Source organism: Charadrius vociferus, unplaced genomic scaffold (assembly GCF_000708025.1).
Source record: "Charadrius vociferus isolate BGI_N301 unplaced genomic scaffold, ASM70802v2 scaffold259, whole genome shotgun sequence".
Classification (NCBI taxonomy): domain Eukaryota; kingdom Metazoa; phylum Chordata; class Aves; order Charadriiformes; family Charadriidae; genus Charadrius; species Charadrius vociferus.
In genome coordinates this window covers 2,070,995-2,094,054 of record NW_009661368.1, presented here as the reverse complement: position 1 = coordinate 2,094,054, position 23,060 = coordinate 2,070,995, and the positions used below count along the sequence as shown (strand labels likewise).

General features: G+C 40.5%; 1 protein-coding gene across 1 annotated transcript in view; it reads left to right on the top strand.

Moving 5' to 3' along the window:
- The window catches only part of BCAS1 (breast carcinoma amplified sequence 1), a 49,479-nt gene extending 47,060 nt beyond the window's left edge, over positions 1 to 2,419 (top strand). Inside the window, exon 12 of the mRNA XM_009893361.1 lies at positions 2,345 to 2,419. Coding sequence (XP_009891663.1) covers positions 2,345 to 2,419 — 75 coding nt within the window. The remainder of the gene's footprint in view (positions 1 to 2,344) is intronic.
- The last annotated feature ends 20,641 nt before the right edge of the window (positions 2,420 to 23,060 follow it).

The following is a 23,060-nucleotide window of genomic DNA, read 5'->3' as shown; positions in this document are numbered from 1 at the left end:
GCTGATGAGAATACTTCAGTTCAAGCATCTGCTCCCAGTTGGGCTAACAAATGCTGAAACTTTCGATACCAATGGAGCCACTTAGCCAAGCAAAGAGTGTTAGGGCCCGGCTGCATGGTTTTAGCACAGACGATAAGGTCCAGTGGTTGCTCCTATAGTAAAAGAGATTAGTTTATAAGCTATATAAAATGCAAAGGTATTTAGTGAGTCTTAGAAAGATTAGATTAGAAAGAAAAAGAAAAAAAAGATTAATTACATTGTTTTCTGAGCTGGAATAACTCATACTTAAGTTGTCAGAAGCTGGAGCGCTTAGCATGTGGAAACTATTCTGACCTATTCTGATTAGAGTATCTGGTATACTGACATAGACTTCTCCTGAGCACAAGCTGGGAAAAAAAAACATATACTCCAATACCATGACATTCCTGTGTGTGCACTTTAAAGTGCTCTCTCCAAAATAATATGTTTCAGCTTAGCTGTCACAAATGCAGGCAACTTCCACTGCACTGAAAGGGGTTACACAAAGTAACTGAGAACAAGACGTGAGCCAGTGGTACCTGTGCTTCTGAATCTGAGGGCAGAGCTGGAATTTGTCCGTTAAAAGGGCAGGAACAAAGTTCTTTATTTCACACTGGGCTTGGAAATTCCAGTTTAACAAGAATCATCTGCCAGTCTCCCTGAAAGCTTCCTGCTTTAATCAGCAACCACCTTGAAAATGGGTGCAGCAGGGAGGCAGTAGTGTAAGCAAATAATATATGATACCTCTGCAAATGTGCTAAAAGAGTCAAAACAGGGATTATCTCAAATGAGCTCCCCCTCCTCTACTCCTCCCTCCACCCATTTATAGGAAGAATGGCAAATGGTATCATCTTGTTTCCTTGATCAGTCTAGAAATGGCTTCGTATCTTCATGCATCAGACAGGAACAGCTACAGCTGACAGACTCCATTGCTCTTGTAATGTGAGAAATCTTTTAACTGATGTGTAGATTTTTAGGGTTGCAGGACAAATTTGGAATGACTAGCTCATTTGGTATTGTTTGATGGATATTAGAAAGTATTACATTTTTTTTGTGTCATCTATTTGCTGCTACATATAAGTGGCCAAAAAATTTTATTCTGTTCTAGAGCATCTTCCAAACTCAACATCAGTGCAAGCAGAAGCAAAGCCACTGCAGCCAGCTGAGCTGCACAAGGTTACAGTTAGTTTAAGACAAGGGATTCTTTTAGTCCAGTGTGATTTTTGGCTGCTCTTTTTTATACTTAGATTTTCAAAGGTGAAAAGTTAAAAGAACATCACCGAGGTAGAGTCTAATCAGTATTAAAAAAAAAAACCCACTGTTTTTACTTCCCTGCAAGGGATGAGGAAGTTGAGATCTTTCACTCTCCTGGTCTGACACAGAATAGCCCTACAGTGACCCGAAGTGATGAGTCAGGCTTCCAGTGTGAAACGTAGTGTGTGAAAGGACAATTCGCATATGATTTTGCACAGTTCCTATTGTAGGCAAAGCACATAGCAGTCACCTTTAGCTTTGTCATGCTGTTTTTCTGTTTAGCATGTAATGGTTTAGGCATCTGGCTACAAACAGGATTGGTGTTCTACGCTATGTTAACAGTGACCTCTGAAACAGTCTTTGTGGATCCATTTTGCTGTCATGTCCTGAAGTTTCGATGGCTTAAAGTCCAATAAAATTAGGTTAACACATCTTAAAATAAAGCCAAGTTTTTATCAATTACTGGTCAAAAATTTAGTTGGTATAGGTAGATCAATGCATTTCCTTCATCTAAGACAGATTAGTGTCTTGAATTGGTTCCAAAACCAGAATTATATTTGTAGTATAAAAAAGCTTTGTCAGTCTAACATTGTCAAATACCTGTCATGCATGAAAGTATTTAATGTTCTTTTAACTTAGAGCAGACCAAGGCTGGCTATAATACACTATTAATCATGCTTGAAGGACTCTTAGCGTGGTTTCAGTGAACCGTTTAGGCCAGGGAAATTTTAGAGAAAGTTATGCCAAAACTACAATACTGCGAGTACACAGCAACATATCTCTGGTACATTAGTCCAGTTTCTAAAAACAATTGCTTTCCATGCTGACTGGGGAAATGATATTAAAATAGCCAACCCATTTAGGCAAAGTCGCAGGCAGTAGCTTTCTGGGGTTGTCATGATGCAGATGGTGCTCATATACTTATGCATATTAAAGAAAAGGCAAATTAAGAAAAGCAGAGAGGTGAAATGAGTGGAAAATATCTGCTAGCAAAATGCTAACACATAATCCCAGCCTTAACTGTTCTGAAATATTTGAAAATGTTTATAAATTTCTATATGTTATTCCACAGGGCTCCAAAAGGATGTCTGATGCAGAAGTGCAAACAGATCCAGTGTCTATCCTACCTGCTGGGAAATCCAAGTAATGAATACACGTGGCTGCTGAAGGATCAGCAGCTCTCTGTAAGCTCCCTTGCAGCAGAGATGACTCATTATTTTCCTTTACATGGCTGTCATCAAATGCCTGAGGCTAAAGCAAACATTGGTGTATCATTTAAGGTATATCATTTACAGGGTTTGTTCATTAGATGTTAGAAAGCAACTCTCAGGATCACCAAGCAATGTGTAGTACGTTTAAAGAAAGGTCATGTGGATGATTTTAAGTCTATAGAGGGTAGAGTATGTAAGGTAAAAAAGTGGCGGTTAATTAAATAAATGGCAGAAAAAAAATGCATGTGACAAAGGAATGCAGTTTGTGCAGCAAGGAATGAGCAGCAAATCCTCAGCTTTAGAGAGCTTTAAAGCAGCCAGGGGGGAAAAATCTCCTTTGATAAATGTTATACTTAAATGTGAAAACAACCAAGTCACCTTTTGTGGTTTTCAATAGAGCTGAAATTAGCAAAAAGTCTGCAGTATAATAGAATCAGTGGTTATAAAGTTATGCTTCGTATTGGTTATTAATGTAAATTAAAACGCTAAAATGCAAAGGCTTTCTATACATGATTGAGACAACTCTCTTGTCTTGGTGAGGTGGGATAACAAATTAAAAGCTATTTAAGGTTCTAATAGGAACACAAGGGGGCACCCGCGTCCCCACCGTAGTCCTAACTCCCAGGCTGTACCTACAATCCTGTTATTAATGTTTTTCAGATGATAGGAAACTTAGTTGTTTCATCAGATATTTGTTTATATCCATACTTTTAATTAACCCTAATAAAAAACAAAATCCAGGCACCTCCCTATTTCACAAAACTTCTGTAATAACTGTAGTTAATAAATTTTACAGAAAATTAAGTTTTCTGTGGTTTATTCAACCCTGGGCTCACCTGGACAGGGAACTGTGACCTGACATTTTAATCCACACTCGCATCTGAACGATACAGTACTGTATATTTTGACCTCCTTATGATTAAATAAATGAATACTTATCCTTTTAAAAAAAATAATTTGCTGCTTTAATCTTAAAACAAAGTTTGTTATTTACATCCCTGTTTTCTGATGATTGATGTGACATAAAGGCATAAATCAACACATAAAAAACCTGCCTGTGAAGTTAATGGTTGTCATTCTTTATTTGAGTAAAGATTACAACTGGAAATGAAGTGAGAATTCTGTAAAATCTGCAGACTTACATTTCTAACTCGTCATAGAAGAAAGAGGTAAAAGAGCCTTGTTTCTCCATATGAGACATTGCAGGTAGGTGGTATTTTTACTCTGGCCTCTGCAAACCTCTGGACTTGCAGCAGATGACCAAAACTTACCGGTGGTTCTACTGCAGACAGCAGACAAAAGGACCTTTAGTTACAATAGCACTTTCTGTTCTCCTCCCTAGCACAATGGGCCTTTGATGACATATAAAGTGTTATCAATCAAGAGTGACTGCTTACAGATTTCAAACCAGATTCATAACGACCTACTTCTACATCTGTGTAGGACCAGTGATTTCTGTGCATCCCCATTTATGGTAGAATGAGAGGAGAATTGGGCTTGTTATATCCAGCTTTTCTTCACAAAAAAAAAGTCTTAGGCTTTGTTTACACTACAAGACTATAGAGCTTTAATTAAATCAATGCATGTAAAGCTACGTACAGTGAGACAACCACCATGGTTACATGCTGGTATGAAAGTGCCAGATGTCAGCATAGCTTGTGTTATCAGGAAAGAGGAATAAGCTATCATGCTATTTGCTGACTTCATACTGCTGTAATTGCCTCTGTATTAGAATAGTATTTAAGCAATTTTCAAATAAAAATATGCTCTGGCTAATTAACTATATTATAGACTGTATATATATTATTATATGATAGACAGTGTAGATATTAATATTATGTTATGGATACATCAGCCCTTCTGTGCAAGAGAACAACTCTCCCTTAGTCCACATTTTAGGAGCAGGTCTGCGTTGATTGAGTTCTGTGTAACTGGGGCAATTAGGACTGCTGACCACGTGATTTGACCGTCTCACTTGGCACTGGAGCTAATTTCAGGAATCAGGAAATCCTCTTGGCAGAATAACAAGAAAAACAGTAAGTTTGGCTGTGGATGCCCCTTATGCCACTGAGCTATTATTGCAGATGAAATAACGGTTAGTGTTGGCGCTGCCTCCCACGTAGAAACTCCCCATTTTGTTTGATTCCTCTCTGATAACAGGAACAACGCAAACTTTGAAGAAGCAAGTCAGCCTTCTCATAAAGCAGCAACACATGGAGCCCCAAGAGGAAGAAAGGTCTTAGGAGATGCATCCACAGTTAAGTGGAGCTTCCGCATTCCACATGCCATATAAGAAACATAAAAGTACAGCTTTTATGTTCAGGCCCGGTAAAGCTTAACAAGTCATTTGGAAATCAAAGCTTTGGAAGAGGCTGCAATCCAAGACAAAGGAAAAGAGCAGCCAAAGTAATACATTGTATTTAGACTCTGTTGTCAACAAATAAGCTCTGGTTTTATGCATAGGATCTTTTGAGGGGAACTGAAGCAGATCAGACTGCTTCAAGGATCTTAAAGTGTGTTTCACATAGGAATTTCAGAAGAATTTCAGAAGCTAGTGCAACCTCATAAATATAAAAAATCCCAGGGAACGGATTAACATTGCTACTTTTTGTGTAAGAAATGCTTCCCTCCAGCGGACAGATGTGTATCCATGAAAGTGCGCGCTCCCAGGTGAGGTTCAGGGCTCTGCCGCACGTGTCTCCGGCGGAGCCCTCGGTGAGCCAAGCTCACCATCGCAGCACCGGGCAGCGCGCAGCTCCGCAGCGGTTGGGAGCCGTGGGTTTTCGTAACCTGAAAGCAAATTATCTCTCGTGAGAAGGTATCTGAGCTCAATCGTTCTTCTCTGGAAGCTGTCCAGATGTTTAACTCCACTGCATTTCAAGGTTTTTATAGGTAACTCCTGGGAAAACTGGCCTGCGCTGGCTCTGACAATGCGCAGCCCGAGTAGAACAATGTGATTTCTGGTATTAAACAGTCCGCTCGTTAATTCTGAGCGTAACCAGCAGCTAATTACCAGCACACACAAACCAGGTAATTGCACTTTAGCAGCTATTATCTGTTTGGTGTAAGCATTGCCTAAGAAAAACCCCAAAACCTGGTGGTTTTTCAGCCTGCCCTGTCCGCTGGTTGTCCTGTGCGCGTCTCAGAGGGGCGTCTCTGAGGGGGCCCCTTGGAGGCCATGGCCAGGGCGGCTGCAGCGAGGCCTGCCCAGGCCTGTCTCCATGACCTGCTCTGTCTCCACATCCAGCCAACCACCTGGCCCGAAGTCACCTGTCCCCAAGCTGAGGAGGGGGACTGGCAAAGTTGTCACACTTCCCCCCACATTTTAGGGGACGGAGGGAAACTGAGGCAGTGCTGAGGGACAGTAGGTTTGTGATGGCTGCCATGACCCCACCTGGCTTTTCTCTGGCCAGAGCGCTGGGACAGGGCCTGTTGGCAGCCACAAAATGGCCACAAAGTGTAATGAATCACTTGGCAGGTCACAGAAAGAGCGAGCCCTCGCTGCATGCGACTTCTGGGGGCTGAAGTGTTGCTTTAAAGGCCGGTGCCAGAGCAGTGCCAGTGGGCAGGCACCACACCTCGGCACCCCATGACTGCTCCACACGCTTTCAGGTCCCCTCAGCCTCCATCAAAGCCAGGGGACTGCCGAGGACTTTCTGCGGAATATACACCTGAAAATATCGTAATTACAGTCTCGTTCCTGCATAATAGGATCTTCAGAGGTTCCTGTTGCGCCACTTGTCTACTGAAAGTGTTTGTTGTGTTGAATTGTGTGCATCCATCAATCACGCTGTATTTGCATTCCCAGGGCGGTTTGCAGAGCGATAAATGCCTCACAGAGTACCGAGAAAGTACAGACTTTCTCCCTGTTGACTATGCCAGGCCTGTATCTACCCCAGCCTGGCGTTAAGCTGGAGCAGCTTTCCAGCTGGGAATGTGATTAGGATCTTGCCCCTTGTAAGTATGAGATTCTTCACTTTAGGAAAGGAGGGGTCGTCTGCTCACACTGAGACCAGGATTTAAGAGAGTAACAAAGCTACTTCCAGGGTTTGTGTGTTTCACATTGCTTGCTCTGCACCCAGGGCTTAGGCCATGGTTTAAGACTACCTTAATACCTTTTTATATGTAAATGTTTACAGCTGAGGCGACTTATGCAACAAAATCCATGGTTTTATACATAAAAAAGATAGCACGACAGAAGACAAACAGAAAATGTTAGTGCACAGATGCATTGTGGCTGTGGGAACTGACCCCATTTGTGAGGTTAGCGATGGAATAGCTCTAACTTCAGTATACTCATTTGAGAATATCAGTGAAGAATCTGGATTTGCTATAGGCTCCACCTCTTCTGGATAACACACCCAGGTCTTTACTGGCAACTTCAGCAGTTTAGCAGTTCTGAGAACACAAAAACAGGAAATTCTGCAGCAGTCTTGACGGAGGCTGAAGATGCGTATAAATTCCTTAAAGATTGTCTTATTTTCTGAAAACAAATTATCAAAAGCCTTGAAGAAGAACAAAACCCTTATCACCACTCTTTGCTTTTACTTAATCATTTCCTATTAAATTTGCCACCTACTAAACCGCATAGGAAAACAACCTCCTGCACAGGAAGCATTACCGATTTGGCTGTAAACCGGAAAGGTACAAAGTCCAAATTCCTTCTTTATCACATCCCACTGTAAGCAGGTGATGCGGCATTCAACACTACCCCTTCACCTACCTTTACACAGCGTAGGAGTAAGGTCCTTTGTGATTATTGCACTGCATGGGGAATGATAAAGACAGACCCTGGACACAGTCTTCAGGACATTTAAAATATGATTAGAATTCTGCAGACTCATCTTTGTTGCAGTACTTCACAAATTTTAAGGATGTTTGTGATTACTTCATTAGAGTTCTTTGGAAAACATAAGGGAAGTGAGGATTAAGTTGCAGAGTTTTCACTTTTTTTTTCTGTTGGCAGTTTCTAGTCAATTTGAGAAATATATTCTAAGTTGGAATAAACTGAAATTGTATTACTTGAGTAAATGAGACTGAAGTAACCCAGTATGTTAAGGCAATGTCATCGCAGGAAGCTTTCTTTGCAGTTTTTGAGCTCTGGCAGTGGCTGTCATAAGTTGAGGAAAAGAATTGCTTGTGAAAAATTTGCTTTTAAAATTGACCTTGCCTCTGAAGTAATCCTTTTTTTTTTTTTCTTTTTCTTATTTTTAACCACTGATTCACAGTATTGAAAAGCATATAATTATCCAATGCCCTGTTCCTGCACAAACAGATTATATAACCCCTGATAAGCAAAAGACTGATAGAAATAAGAACATATGTCTGTCTGGTAGAACTGAAAATCTTCCTATCACTCATTCACTTTGGAAGGCCCAAATCAAAACACTGCTGTCACGATTTCTCTGCAGGCAGGTTGTCATAGAGTGCTGCATTCAGGGAGCATCTCCCTTCAAGGGCACAAACAGAGGGTTTCGAAGAAAGCGTGGGATTTTGCCAGCAGCTGGCTTCAGCCTCCACCTGTGTGGGCTGGGACGGAGTGTGGGTTAACAGGGCAGTGGGTAGTGCTGTAATTGCTGCTACAATGGGAGGCTTGTAGGAACAGCAAGGGTTTAGCTTGCAGATGTCCTGCTGCCTGCTTCTGATCCTGTATCTGTTCCTTCTCAAAGCCTTCTCACTCAGCCTCCGTATAGGAGACCATAAATTCCTATCTCTGCATAGTTTACACTGTTTCTAGTAAATCTATGAACATAAGCGCTTGTTGCCATCACTCTGGAGGTGATACCATGTTATGTATGAATGCACATCATGCTTCATTGCTGAGGAGATCAGGTTCATATAAACATCCAGATAAACAGATACCTGGTGAGTTCCTAAAGCCTGGTGATTCTCACTGGAAGTGCTATAGGAGACTTGCAGAAGTAGACCTGTACTAGCTCTTCAGCTAAAGTATTTCCCAGCCTTGGGTGTTTATCTCTGTAAACTAAAAGCACTGGGTGTGACCTGAGATGACTGAAAGGTGTCCTCTTGCTCAGCTGCCAGAAGAGTAGGAGAGCAAGTAGGCAGAGACAGTAACCTCTTAAATGTCTGCAGCACAAATTAGCAGGCATCCTTCATCAAATTCAGTAATCAAGGCTAGAGAACGTTATTAGCACCTATTTGTTGACACAAAATATTTATTGTCCTGGTCTTAGACGACATGGAAACAATTCCCTGTAGCCAGGGGACCCACCAACAGTGTACACTAAAAGCATTTGGGTTATTGCAGCTAAGTGCTTGCAACTGTGCTAGCAGAACACCCCTGCCAGAGACATGAGCTACACAAATTTAATTCCAGTGTGACTAAATCCATGCTAAGGCTTTTATCGATGTTGTGACTATACTTGAAAATAATTTTTGGCTCTCTTCTCCCACCCTCTCACCTCCACGCAATCCTGCCAGTAAAACTGCCAAGTAAAATCTAGGGTTTTGTCTCCATCAATCTGCTGTTGCGGTGGGGTCTGCAGGTCCCACAGAGAGCTAGCAAGGGTTAATTACTGCAGTGGGGTGAGTCAGCCCAGTTGGTTTTCATATATGAGTTGCTGAGAAGGTTAAGCTCCCTTGAAAGGGATTGGGAAGGAAGCTAGAGCTAGCACATTAGCTGCTAGAAGAAAGGCCAGGTTTGGACAGAACCAGGTAGGAGCCATTTATTACCGAACCATCCCTTGGGCAGACAGGCCAGAGTGGAATTGTTTTGTTGTCTTTTCAATGTGGACCATGTGCTCAGCCTTTCATGTGGAGTCCATTTATGTCCTCCCAAGGAGATGCCAGTCCTTGATAAACTTTCCTGGGTTTAATGTTCTCTGGAGTTTGTGGTGCGATTTGTCTGGCGGTGCTGTGGCAATGCCTTAGCTCAAGCCCTCTTCAAAACCAACCTTTAGGCAGCGTTGCATGCCTGTAACCCAGTGAAGTGATATGCTCTCCCACCTTTTTGTTAGAAGCCTGAGAGTGGACTTAGCTACCTATCTTCAACCCTGAAAACATAAACAACTTTGGCCTCCATTAATATTTTTTTGAAGGTGAATGGCAATGCTAAAATGTAAATTTACTGAAGCCCAGAAGTACATAGGCGTATTCATCACAGAAATAACAAGCTTACTTTTTAAAGTTGCCTTTCCCTGTAAAATGTGCTGGTGTTTTGTAAGTAGGGGATATGTCACTTTAAAGCCTCACTGAGAGACCCAAGAAGGGCTTGTATTGAGTATCTCGATGTGAGAGAATGGTGGTGGATTTTGGCACATCAGCATCAGAAAGCCTGCCTGTGCCAGACAGCATGAAATACTGTTTCTTGGTGCGTGCTCTATAGTAAATACTTCTTTAGTCTATTTTTATTGGGTTAGTCTTGGAATGATTTGGGTTGGTGTTTTTTTTCCTTTCTCAACAAGCAAAAATATCTACATATCTTAAGTTTGTAGTCTATCTTGATTGTTGCAAAGGGGTTTAGAAACAGTGCAAAAGGAACCTGAAGTCTGTGGTGTGTCCAGAGTGTGCAGGAGATGTGGTGTGATAAGGGTTAAGGCAAATCTGCTTTCTTTCATTGTCCCATGTCACCGTGTCAGTCATGATAGCTGACCTGCAGTGATGTAATATAATATGGACACTGAGGCTTTTAACAAACGTCACTTTGAAACAAAGCATGTGCTTTTAGAGAAAGTTGTTTGTTTTAACTGAACCCAAAATTAAGCATTCATCATCTTGTCTCCTGTAAAGAATAGTGTTCTAGCTTGGAGAAAACTGAAACTAAACTGTATGCTGCAAGTGGAAGAATTTAGAAAAATTTACTCTCTTTCCATGAAGTCTGTGTCTCATTTTTCTAGCTTCACCAAAAAAAAAAAAAAGTAATTGCTGTAGACAGGGTAAAGACGGTAGTTACTATTCCTAGTCCATTACACAAGAGTAGGTGCTTTCAACTACTTGGAAACAAACATTGTACTAAAATTACTACTGGTTACTGGCAGAATTACTTGTAAATGCCTATATTCTAGGATGGAAATAGTATTTAGGGTTTTGCAGAAAGTGTTCCTTAAGCTTTTTGTTCACAGAGTATCCTTGTTCTTATGTAAACACATTTGCCAAGAATTTCCTAAGCAACTAATGATTATGCATGCCTCCATTTTGGGGTATTCAGCTTGTAACTTAATCTTTTATAAATGCTGATTCTTTGGCAGTGAGATATTGTAAAGGTCACCCCAAACTGACGTTATAAGCATGCTTTCAACCTTCTCATTCCCCCAAGTTGACTCGTTAAAAGACTGTAGTGTTGGTTCCTATAAAAAATGAAAAATATGACATTAGTTTGGAACTGGATTTGTAAGTTTGAGGACAACATACTATTTGTTTCTGAGGATTTTTTTTTTATGTTTTCAGGATCAAAAATCAGTCAGACTCCATGCACTGATCAAGCGCTCTTCTTATATCTGACTTTCTCTTAATATATTTAGTTGATCTCTGCCCTACCACAAAAGAACACGAAGTACTGAAGTACTTCTGAAAGATCTCAATTTGCAATCTGAGATGAGAATTAAAACTAATGTGAGTAATCCAGTTGTTATCACCAACAAACATCTCAGATATTTAAAGTGAGATCTTTTTTCCTGTTGTTAGTCTGAATTTGGATCTTGTTGTTAACTGTCTATAGAGGAAGAAAATTATTCTCCAGCTGGAAAGATCTGGTTTTCCGAGTTAATGCAGTGTCTACCTTCAAAATAGACACCTCCAGTAAGATAATGAATTATTGTTCCTACGCTTATTTGTACCTCGTAGATGTAATTGGGTTTCCTTACATTAAAGCCAGAGATACAGAAAATGCTGCCCAGCAGAGGAGGGGAGTTTGTGGTGCAGTGACAGCCACACAGGTCACCCTTAGGGCCTTTCCCTGGCTGTTGTCCTCCAAGTGTCAGACAGATGGAGGCCTTACAGGCCACCTCTGGTGAAGGGGCCAAATGGGGCTGTGGGATTTGCTTATCCTGTGCTGCTTGTGGGAGCTCGCGGAACCTGGGACTTCCATGCCAAGTGGAAGACCCCAAACCATGGAGGGTCCAGCCAGGGTCTTCCCAGAGTAGTATGCAAAGAACATGTAAAAAGATAGCTACATATATGTGTTTAATTTAACTTTTCCCAGCGTATATTACCTCCAAGGCATTTCTCCACAAGACAGGGTTGGTAACTGTCTCCAAGAGACAATGTTTCCTGCCTCAGCATAGCCCTGATTCACATGTGGTTGTTCTAGTGAGATATGTCCATGCTTAAGCAAGACAGACTTCCCCGCCCCCCCCATTGCATTTGGTGGGATATTTAACTTTCAGTATCAGAACTAGTCCTGAGCTGTTTATGATTTAATATCCAGCCCACGAGGAGATTTAGGCTTGGGCCAGATGATGAACACTGTATAAAAGCTAATATTGCTGCACTGTATAAAGAATGAGCTCAGGTGGAAAAGGGAAGGTGTGAAAAGGGAGGTGTTTGCAATGAAATGGACTGCAAACAAGCTGCTGCAGAACCATATGTACAACCTGTTCTCAGCAGTGAAATATTAAAGATGAAGCAGATAAAACGATCCTTGGTATTGAAAATAAGATTACTGCTTTCATGCATGTGTATTAGCACTGCAGCCCTTTCCACAGATGGACACTATTAACGGGAGTAATCAAATACCAACATGTGTTTCATACAGAAAGAGATCCTAAGCTAACTGGCTAGCAGGACAATTTTTGTATTTATTTTTACATTAGAAGGATGACTACGATTTTAAGCTTTTTTAGGCTGATACTGTGTGACTGATCTGGTGGTTACTGGGAACTTGGTGCGTTCCTCACCTTAAGTTCCTGTCTAACAAATGCATAATACATGGGGTTTTTTTTAAGAAAAAGTATAATGCATGAACCTGATTTCACACGAGGTCTTGTCACCATTTCTAGTAGGTATCAACATGCACTAGGATAATTTAGATGTCAAGAATTGACTTGCTTTTACTGTAATTAAATGCATATACATCAGGATTACCTAAACTGACTTGAGTAGAATCACAGAGTGCAGAAGAGATGCAATACTGCAAATCTTGAGTGGTGCTCGTCCTCTCCCAGTGTGATTAATATTTCAGCTACTTACTAAATTACTTAGCATATGACATCTCTGAAACTGATTCTGGACATAGCAGGGGGAAAAGGACACCATACACAGATTTGCAATCGTCACATCAATCTTCCACTGAGTAATCACAATCCCATCCAGTTCTATATAGACTGGACAGAGTAGTCTCCTCCCCTGCCTTCCTGGCAGAAAAACAGACAAAATTGTCACTTCCCCAAGTTGCTTCCTCATGCGGCAGCTGAATCCCATCTCCATCCAGCTCTCCTGTTCTGGGCTTCACTTCCCCAGCGCCTTTGTGTCTTGTGAATGCTGTGTGACTCCATTTTTGACATGGTCTCTTCAGTAAATCTGAAAAAACTCACTGCTGTTATTACAGGAATTGGAAAGCACTTTCCCAGAATTGCATATATTTTTAAACACCAGTTTATCAGTTTGCTGCTTGAATTTCTGTTAAGCTCTTTTTTGTTTTTTTCCTTACGTAGTCCTGCTGTTCTACTGCAGTTAATCTGTTTGTCTATAATAATGTTAGGTTTGCTTTAACTTTTATTGAGGTGGTTGATATGATCCTGTGGATTACTGAACTCAGTAAAATCTGTATGCCCTACAATTGTATATTACGCAGTACTTCTTGATCTTGCAAATTCACTAAATGTCAGTGCAGTGGTACCAATAAAATTGTACACACTGCTTTTCTAACTGGGCAAGAATGAGTTGTTCTGTCCAAAAATGACTGTCTGAAACAGATTTTCCATGAACTGTTTTGTCAGTGTGTGCGTGCATGTTCACACATACAATCCTGGCATTCTTGGGACCTCGTGGATTAAGTTCCCATAAGCACACATGATATAATTTCTTCCAGGACCAGATTCATGTGGTAATGTCATTGTTGCACAACTGCTTTCCTCAGCTTTAAAAATAAAGACATTAAGTACTAAATAATCAAAAGTTTTCCTCCTTACCTCCCTCACTCATTTTTTTCCAATGTGAAATTTAAAAGCCACAAATTAAATCAGAAGTACAGACATTACTTTACATTAAAAAGAGTTTCATTATCTCCTCCTTCCCCACCCCCAAAACAGAAGTTTTTTCAACATCCTGGCTTGTTACTGCGTTCATATCAGGAATATGCTTTTTGGCATGTACCGTACATTACAGTAACAACCCAGCCTGCCAACAATTTAATAGCTCAGCTATGTGATTACAGTTTTCAGGCCATACCCACTTTATTGACACAGTTTCCTTTTGCTATTGCTTCATATCACTTCCCTCCTCTTTCTGCTACCCCTTTCTCTCCCCACCCACGTTATCCAGCCACATCTTTCTCTCCCATGCCAGTAGAGGGCACTTGGACTTAGTTTCTCGGACGTTTCAGTCGCTAAAACTATTCAAGCAGTTGCACTTGCAGGGCTGGGTTTTTTTCCTGTCGTCCCATTCATAGAAACCTGGAGACAAAAAAAAAAAAAAAAAAAAAAAAATCTACTCCAAAAAAAACCACCCACCCACAAATCACCAAAAACCAAACAAACCAAAACCCCAAGCCTGCCTGATCAAATTTTACACAGAGATCAGAGAGGGGGAGAGTGGTGCCTGTAGGTGTGGATGTGCCAGGGATGGGGATGTTGCTGCAGGGGAAGGCACTGGGGGACACCATTTTGGTGAAATCCAAGTCATCTGTTTTCTTGAGGAGCATCTTCGTGATGATGGAGGGAGGCTAATGAAAGGGTCCTCCAAAATGTTTTTGGAGCAATTTCTTCACAGCAGCTCTCTGGGTAAATAACGCTCCTGCAGCCTCAGCAAAATGGTGGCTTATCCCAACTATAGCTCAGCGCTGAGCACAGGACAGCAGCGCACACCTCCAAACCTCCCTGCTGCTTCCTCTGTTTACTCTTTGATATTTTTTTTTTTCAGGATTTACAGCTCAAGCTGGATGTTGCACCCAGTAATCCCTGTTCAGGTTTCCTGTTAATTCTACTTTCCTTCACAAAGAGTAATGCAATGCCACCATATGGTTTAATTCTTAATATTTGGCTCAGGAGAGCTCCGGCTCAGCACTGTTCAGGGTATCACTGTTCAGGGTGTCACTGGAGATGGGGTTGCATTTGGTACCTTTTCTGGGATCCCACTGATTAAAAGGTGATGTGGGGTGTATGACTGTGGGAGTGGGGCAGACAAAAGTGAAAGAGGGTCACTGAAGGGGAGAGGGGTGATGATAAAGGGGAAATGAGAGCGCGCCGGCTTCTTCACCTGCTGCCTTGCAAAAGCTAATGGACTTAGGACAGAAAAAAATAATAACCTGCCTAAAAATGTATCTATGCACAGTGTGACATGAATGTTAAGCAAGCGCCACAGAAGGGCTTTTAAATTAAAAAGAGAGGATAAATGAGAATAAGTGCCTTATGTATATGAAAAGACATATTCCTCACTCCATTCTCTCTTTGTCTTTCAAATGCAGCAGAAACAAAAAGAGAGATTGGGTCAACACCGTAACACGGAAGTCACTTTTTGTGTCATTGTGTATGTGTTATTGTTCTTCTTTTAGTGCCTTGTTGGTATTAAGAATGAAATAAGAACAATGCTAATGACAGGAGAGGGACAAAGCCCGTGCTGGGACAGATGGCTGTTTGAGAGGAAACATGCTTACCTGTGTACTTTATCACATTGACTTGAAGAAAAACTATGCTGTTTACTCTCACCATATCCTTCTCAGAAAGCGACTTCCAATTTTCTGCTTGAGACCTACGAAACCTCTTACTGTAAACCTTTCCCTCCTAACACTGCCCCCCAACTGGAAAAGCTGTTACTTAATAGAAGTAACTGAAGCATGCTGGTACAAAATATGAATAGGATTGATGGCTGACAATTGCACGCAGTTAAGCAAAGACAACTGATTTGTGATTTACATCTGTCATAAGTGTATATACAGTTGCACAGTCAGCTGTGCTTTCAGTTCACATATAAGTCAGATAACTGTATAACTGCTTAGTGAGATACATAATTGCCTAGTTACATACATAATTAATTAAATACTGTATGCAATCGTAACTGTATGAGTAAAATAGGAGTGCAGTCATACCTGTCACAATAGGTTGAGCTTAGATAGACAGCCGAGTTATTCATGAGAAAGCCTTGCGTATACTGGGACAACTGAGATCCTTAACTTGTCATCTGTGTAACCTCAGCAGAATAGCCACTGCAGAATCAGTCACTTTTTAAAAGGAAGTGTTCTTATCCTGCAGTCTGCACCAGTCCAAAGTATTCACGGTCCCTGCCCTAAGCCAAAGCTGAGAAACATGCTGCCAGCATTTCCGGTAGCATTTCTAGTGCAAATTCATCTGGGTTAAAAAGCACACTCAGCACGACCTGCAGAGAGTTTGCATTATCAGTTACGTCCTTTCAACATAAAGGAAAATTTTTAATTTCCTACTTTCATTATAAATCAGAGAAGGCATTGTCTTTGTAAAGTATCTCGGTCTTTTTGTACAATAGTTCACACAATGGGGTTCTAGTTTGCGGCTGCAGCTCTTAGGAACTATGGTATTTCCTGAGACTGAAAATGGTGAAACTCTTCTAAAACTGACTAATACATATTTCAGTTTAATAACGGAAAAAGTGTATTCTGAACTCTCTTTAAAGATAAAGGATGGTTCCTACTCAATGTGGTGGCTGAAGTTCCTGGTATTTGGGGTCAGCAGATATGAGTCACAGATCCAGATCAAATTTTTGTGTAAATGAGGCAAATGTTCAGGTTCTTTAGTCGGTTCTGACAGGCACTCACTGCACTGAGATTTCTTTGGTGATAAGAACAAGTATTTAAGCCTGTTGGCTGAAGCAATTAGCTGTTTACCCTTCAATGGCAACTCACAGGTTAAAAGAGATGTTATTGGAAAGGGGCAAATGCTTAGATGGCAGTAAAAAACTCTGAAATTAATTTGAGGTCCTTGTGCTTAACACTGCTGTGTTTTCATTCCTGGAAAGTTTGGTGTGTATTTCTGACTATCCATGCATTTGAATCGTAGGATGGACAAAGGTCTAGTTACCAGAGCCAGAAAGATTTTTACTTACTTTTTTTAACACGGTCTGGAAGGAGGAGAAAAATAATTTGTCAGTTGGCCTAGTAAAAAGTGTGGCATTTGCCTATAGCTTTGCTTGGCATAAGCAAGAGTGGGATAACCTGCTTAGGTCTTCTGTTGCATTTCTGTCAAGCAAATATTATCAGTAGTGTCAGTGCCCAGGAGGGACGCAAGATTCTGCTTCCATGGATGCACACCTTCACCTAGCTGAGGCTGAAGAGTTGCTCCCTCCTGCGAGGTCTGGGGGCCATGTTGCTTATGGGATTGGTCCTAAGTCCATCGCAGGCAAAAGGAGCCAGGTTGGCAGAAATCGTCTCGCTTTTGTGTTCAAGTTCATTGATTTAAGGCCAAATGAGCCAAAGGCAGCCATAAAAAGCAGCTTGCCATCAAATTTGAAGATGGCAGCAATGAGTGGGGATGGAGACCCGCCTGTGGTTTAAGATTCAGCGATAACCTACTTCAAGCTTTTCCTCCACAGACAGGTATTGATTTATATAATAAAACAGGGAGTGTCACCAGGGTGAAGCTGGGCAACCAGCATAAATCTGGTTTATGTGCTTCCCTCTCAGTGTTCATGTACCTGCGTAGTACAAGCAGATACAGTAAAAGTTGTGGTTAATAGGACTATAAGAAACATAGTGAGAAAGGGCATATTTTCAGATAGTGCTTTTCTGACCATAACCCCTCTATAGTGAATGAAAGCTTGAAATAAAAAGCACCAAAAGAATGTACGTTGTACACTGATACACAGTATTTGGTCAAATGTTTGTTTGCAGGGCTGTCAGAACTTGCCAGGCATAAAAACCAAAACAAAACGCAAAAAAACCCACACACCACTTCACATCTGCCACTGCCTGACAAACTACACAGTGTTTCCTTGCTTCTAATAAAGATCACACAGCAACTAATACTCTATCAAAGCTTAAAGACCAAATAAATGCAGCGCTTACCTCCGAGGGCCTGTGCCCTGGTTTTACTGGCATGAATAACAGAGGCAGTGTCGTGAGAGTCTGCTGAAATGCAACTTCCCACGTGCAGCAATGCTTCTTGAACATCTTGGTGCAGATTTTCTTAAAAGATATCTGTGTTCTTAGAAAGAGCACGTCTGTGCTCTGAGAAATCACTTCTTTTAGGCTTGTTGATAAAACTGTGGAGAGAGAGGGAGAAAGAGAGTACTGAAAGAAGAATGATCTACCAACTACAACTAAGACTATAGTTTGCAAGGTACAGAATGGTTTATTGGAACCAAGCAATCAATATTTTGCAGGATGATTTATTCTGTGAAGCAGAAACAGTGGTTCCTTCTTCAAAGCCTACTGAGTAACAATGGTAGCCAGAAACCCTAATTCTGGAACCTGATACATCCAGGAATATTTGGGGGTCTATACCCAGTCTGTGTGCACTGACTGATAACCTATCCGAAAGCTCCTGCCTGTTTGTGTCAGAAGCCGTTGGTGCTATCTATGTCAGAGATAGTTACAGAAAGAGAAACTGCTGATTTTGTTTCCACACAGAAGATGTTTAGTGTACTTAAAAAGAAAAAAAAAGACTCATAGTATCTGGAGTAGGGCAAGTGACATTCATAATGTCAGTGAGAGTCAAGTTTGGGTTTGGAATGAGCAGACTAGGCTGAATAAAATACACTACTGAAATCTGAATTGCAAGAGGCTCAAAATATTCTTCTTCACTCAAAATATTGCTCAGTGTGGCTCCCTTTATCATGAGATACTTAAATGCCTTAAACATAGGCATTGGGTAATATGTTTAGATAAAAAGTAGTATTTTGTGGAATGAGATAAAATAAGCCACTTACAGATTTGTTCACAGTCCTCACAAATGATCTAATTTAACCCTTATTTTTGGTTTTAAATCACCTGATTCAAGTCTATTTGTTGACAATAATTCATTAAATAGCTTGTGCAAACAAACCCTCTCCTGTGATTTTCCCGTAGACAGTCCAGGAGGAGGTTCACGTTGCTCAGTTTATTGTCATGTGACTGCCCACAAGTCACATTCTGTTATTTCTGTTTCCTGTTTGATGACAGAAATAAGAGATGGCAGGTCTTGCAAATTATCTGATCTATTATGCAAATAAAACCCCAGCTTTTGAGCATTGTCCCAAGAACACTTTTCCTTCTGACTGTTCAACACAATATGTGTTTTGCATTGGTACTCACAATGAAGCTCATTTCCCTCAGTATTCTGGAGGACAAAGATGCACAAATCTTTGCATCTTTGGTTTAAAAGCTACATCAAAACTTCTAAGCTGGACAGTTGTTCATTTGGTGTATCAACATGGGCCACTTTCTTCATCTCCCTGTAGAAAGGCAGTTCGAGGATTTAATGTAAAAACTGTCCAGCTACATGCACAAGTGGCTGTGTATTGCCACACTGGACTAACTGCAAGCACTAACATAATTTAAATTAGAGAAGAAGCTGTTTGTGCAAAGGCCACAGGAACAACACAGCCTGTCAGACCATACAAAAATAGTACCTTTCAGTTGCAGTGGGTGCGCTGTTATGGCCCCGGCGTTATTGTCTATTAGTACTTGAACCAAAAAAGTAGTACAAATGAATGATGGTTGAGGAAGAGATTTAAAACAATCCCACATTCATTTTCTGTAGCCTACATAACAATTCTTTTAATAATCTCAGCCACAGTGTTTAACATTGGTTTAAATGAAAATGAAAGACCACAAGACAAGATCACACAAAAAAAAAAAGGTCGCTAAACTAATTCTGTGTCTGCTAATAAAAGACACTTTTATAAAGGTATTGTTAGTAAGAAAATACTTAGGGGAAAAAGCACATGTTCAAGCAATGTCTGTCAGCAAACTCACAGTCCTTTAACAAAATCCTACTTGCTGATTGCAGTTCACTTCCAGTTACCTTTGAAAACTAAGGGGGCTGAAGGAGGAGGGAGAACATGTGTACATAAAGCACAACCCATCATATAGAATAGATGTCAAATTATAAGAATAATATATATTAAATTTCCATTTTAAAAACCTATGAATTATCAAATTCGCCAGGCAGTGTAGCACGTACTCTGTCGCTTACTCCGCAGCAAGGGCTGTTCCTGGAGGTGGCAGAGTCTGGCTGAATCTGCAGATTGGATAATTCACCCACAGGAAATCAAGAGCTGATTATGTGCAGGACTCTTGGAGTTAAAGTGCTTTATAAAATCACATTGATGTATTCTGTTCAGGTCAAAACCGGAAAGGTTTGACAAAGTTACATTTCAACTAATTTTAGGAGAAAAACAGGGTATTTGGTTTTGACTATTTATATTATGGTTAGACTACAGTTCTGTCTATTCTAAAAAGAAAAACACACAATTTTCAATTCTAAAAATGTGAGACTTTTTTAGCATTTAGAATAAATCCAGTTATTCAATAACTTTCAAGCCAAAGTCAAGTGAAACTTTCTGCAAAACTGTAGTTTTATTTTCTGGTTTTAGGTGTGTCTGGGCGGGGGGGGCTAAATTAATTTTGTTATAATTAGGTTAGAACATAATACTACTTCTTAAAACTATAGTGTATGACATAAATATTTTTAATTTTGAGGTGAATTTCCTAGTACATGAGAACTATTGTTTGCAAAAATTCATTCTTGTTAAAGGGCCACGTTATAGTAGGGTGGGCTTTCCTGGAACTGCACCGGGAGTAGCTCTGCCTCAATAAGACAATAAGAATGACCACTGTCTGTTTCCTAATTCCCATTTGCTTTCAGATGAAAGTGAATTTCATGATTATGAAGTTGGTCATGGGTAATTTCCAGCTGCAGTTACTTTGGATGAAGAAAGGGGATTTCTGTTGTTACAGTTTTTAGTTTTGTGGAGCTTGTTTGGAACAGTTGCTTTCATTTTGGTCATTTAAAGAGAGAGAGAGAGAGAGAGAGAGAGAGTGTTACCTGAAGTATATAAACATCACAGATCATCACAGCAAACTACTGATTAAGTGAGGCTTTGATGACTAGATTGGATTTATACAGCATAAATATAATAAAATAATGTTAGCAAACTTCGATTTTGTGCCATATACGTAGACTCTGAGTGTAAATCAGTATATACCTCAGTTTATCTTCATTCAATACCCTGATTTTAAACAGCAGTTTCTACTGGGCAGACTGTACATGCAATTTTTTAAATTGCTATTTTAGAATAAAAAATGAAAGATGTTTGGGCAAATGGAGCACTTACTTCCCTGTCATTTCAGGATTCTTCTGTCCTCCGGACCTGTGAGGTTATTTATATGAGAAAATAAACTGTTAGAAAATATGTATTTAACTTGCTGGAATAACTCTTCTTTTGGATTAAGGAGTTTTATTCAGAGGTCAGTATGTGGGCAGCACTGCACAGGAGAGTCTGTAGTGTTGGTCATTTCTGCGTTTCAGGATCAAAGTTCTGGGATAAGATCTTTGTAGAGAAGTTGGGTTGGTGCTATGTTTGGGTTTTGTTTTCTTTTTTCTTTACTTCATTTTAGTCACTTGGTTGCACTTGCAGAGTAGAAGAGACTAGCAATATTGTGCTTGTCTCCTAGCAGAGCGACTTTTCAAGGGAGACAGTTTTGTAGCTTGTCCTAAAGATGCTCAGACTGGGTCTGCCTGAGCTCTTCGTTGAAGACCGCTGTGTAGCAGCTCCCCTCGACAGAGAGAGCTTTGTCTCTGGCTCTCATGTGCTTCATCCTGAGCTTTGTGATCTGCATTTTCCCAGCGGGGCACAGCTGTCACGGTGACTCATAGACTGAAAATTACCCTTTGATGTAGCTGTGTCTCTAACCATGTAGTATGTTCTCCAGTTCCTTGTCCAGTCTAGTTTTAAGTGATTCAAACACCACTCCTGTTAGCAAAATATTCCATAGTCTAGGAGACTGTGTTGCTATTCAGTCTAATTTCATTTCAGCCCACACTATTTCATGCCAGTCTTTAATGTTTACACATGTCAAATATTTTAGGCTGTTATCATACCCTCCCTTAGTCATAATTTTACCAAACTACATGCATTCAATCTTTCTGTTGTTTTCTTTTTTTTTTTTTAATAAATTAATTTACACAGAAGGCTAGATATTTTTCTGTTCCCGTGTTAGCAATAGAACCCTATAAACAGATGGACATTGAGGAGGGGGAAGAAGGGGGAAATTTTAAAAATCAAAGTGAATTTGTACAGAAATATTAAAATATACTCAGCTATGTAAAACTTTTTTTTTTTTAATTGAAAGGATTAAGTTTGGTGGGGGTTTTTTTGGAAACAGAAGGCTCTCTGTGAAGATTACAACGGTCGTGCAAATTGAGTATGGGTTGTTTTGGTTTTGTGTTTTGTTTTGTTTTTTTTTAACAATCCCCTCCCTGTCAGTTTGGAGCTCCTTTCAGTGGTTAGATCTGTATGATTCTGAAATTAGTTGGTGACTTATCTTATCTTTTCCCAGGGTCTTCAATGGCGACTTAATTTAGTACATTTATGATTTATGTGAAATTATTCATTATGCAGCTGACCTTACACGAGACAATAAATTGCCCCTTTCAAATAACTGACTGGCTTTCGGAGTGTAGTTGAGGCTGAGAGAGGAGTAAGCAGATAATACCGAAGAGGCTGCTTGGAATTTTAAACTGATATTAGGATGGTCTTTCAGCAGGCAGGGAGGCCGGTGCAGGCTGCCCCGCATTTCCTCCCTATCTGGAACATTAAGTGTTCAAGTGCAGCAATGGTACTTCCCGGCAATGGGAATTGTTTAACAGCTGATCGCTTTCTAAAGTGGAAGGGCAGGGGAAGGGACTGAAATAGATGGGAATAGGAAATTCCTACAGAATAGAGAATAGAGAAGTAAAACCCTAAAAGGCCTCAAAAGCGAGTAATTGAGGAAGATGGAGCTGCAGGAGCAGGAGGGAGTGGCTTCTTGCACTTTTCAATTAGTTCAGTTTGCTCAACTCTCACTGGTGGGAGTGATACGGTCACGAATGGAGACAACGTGATGCAGAGTCCCACTCCGCAGTTACACATCACGTGTCCAACACACACACACACACACACACACACACACAAAAGTGACGCATTCTTTCTCCCCACAAAGCCTTTCTTTTTATTTTTTTTTCTTCTCTTTTTCAAACATCTAATTGTCAGTTTAAAATTGCAGTATTTTTTCAAATGGTTGGGGAAATGCTATTTTCCAGTGGGATATGAGAAGAAAACTTTACAAGCTGGGGGAGGGGAGTAACAACAAAGCACTTATTCTTCCCTTTCCCCTCCCCCAGTAGAGGGAGGAAGCAGAGGAGTGGTAGTAGAAGTAGGAAGAAGAAAGGAATTAAAAAGTAAAGAAAACTTGAAAGTGGAGTAAGGAAAAGAATTTAAAGGGGAACAGTACACTTTTTAGCAAATCTTTGG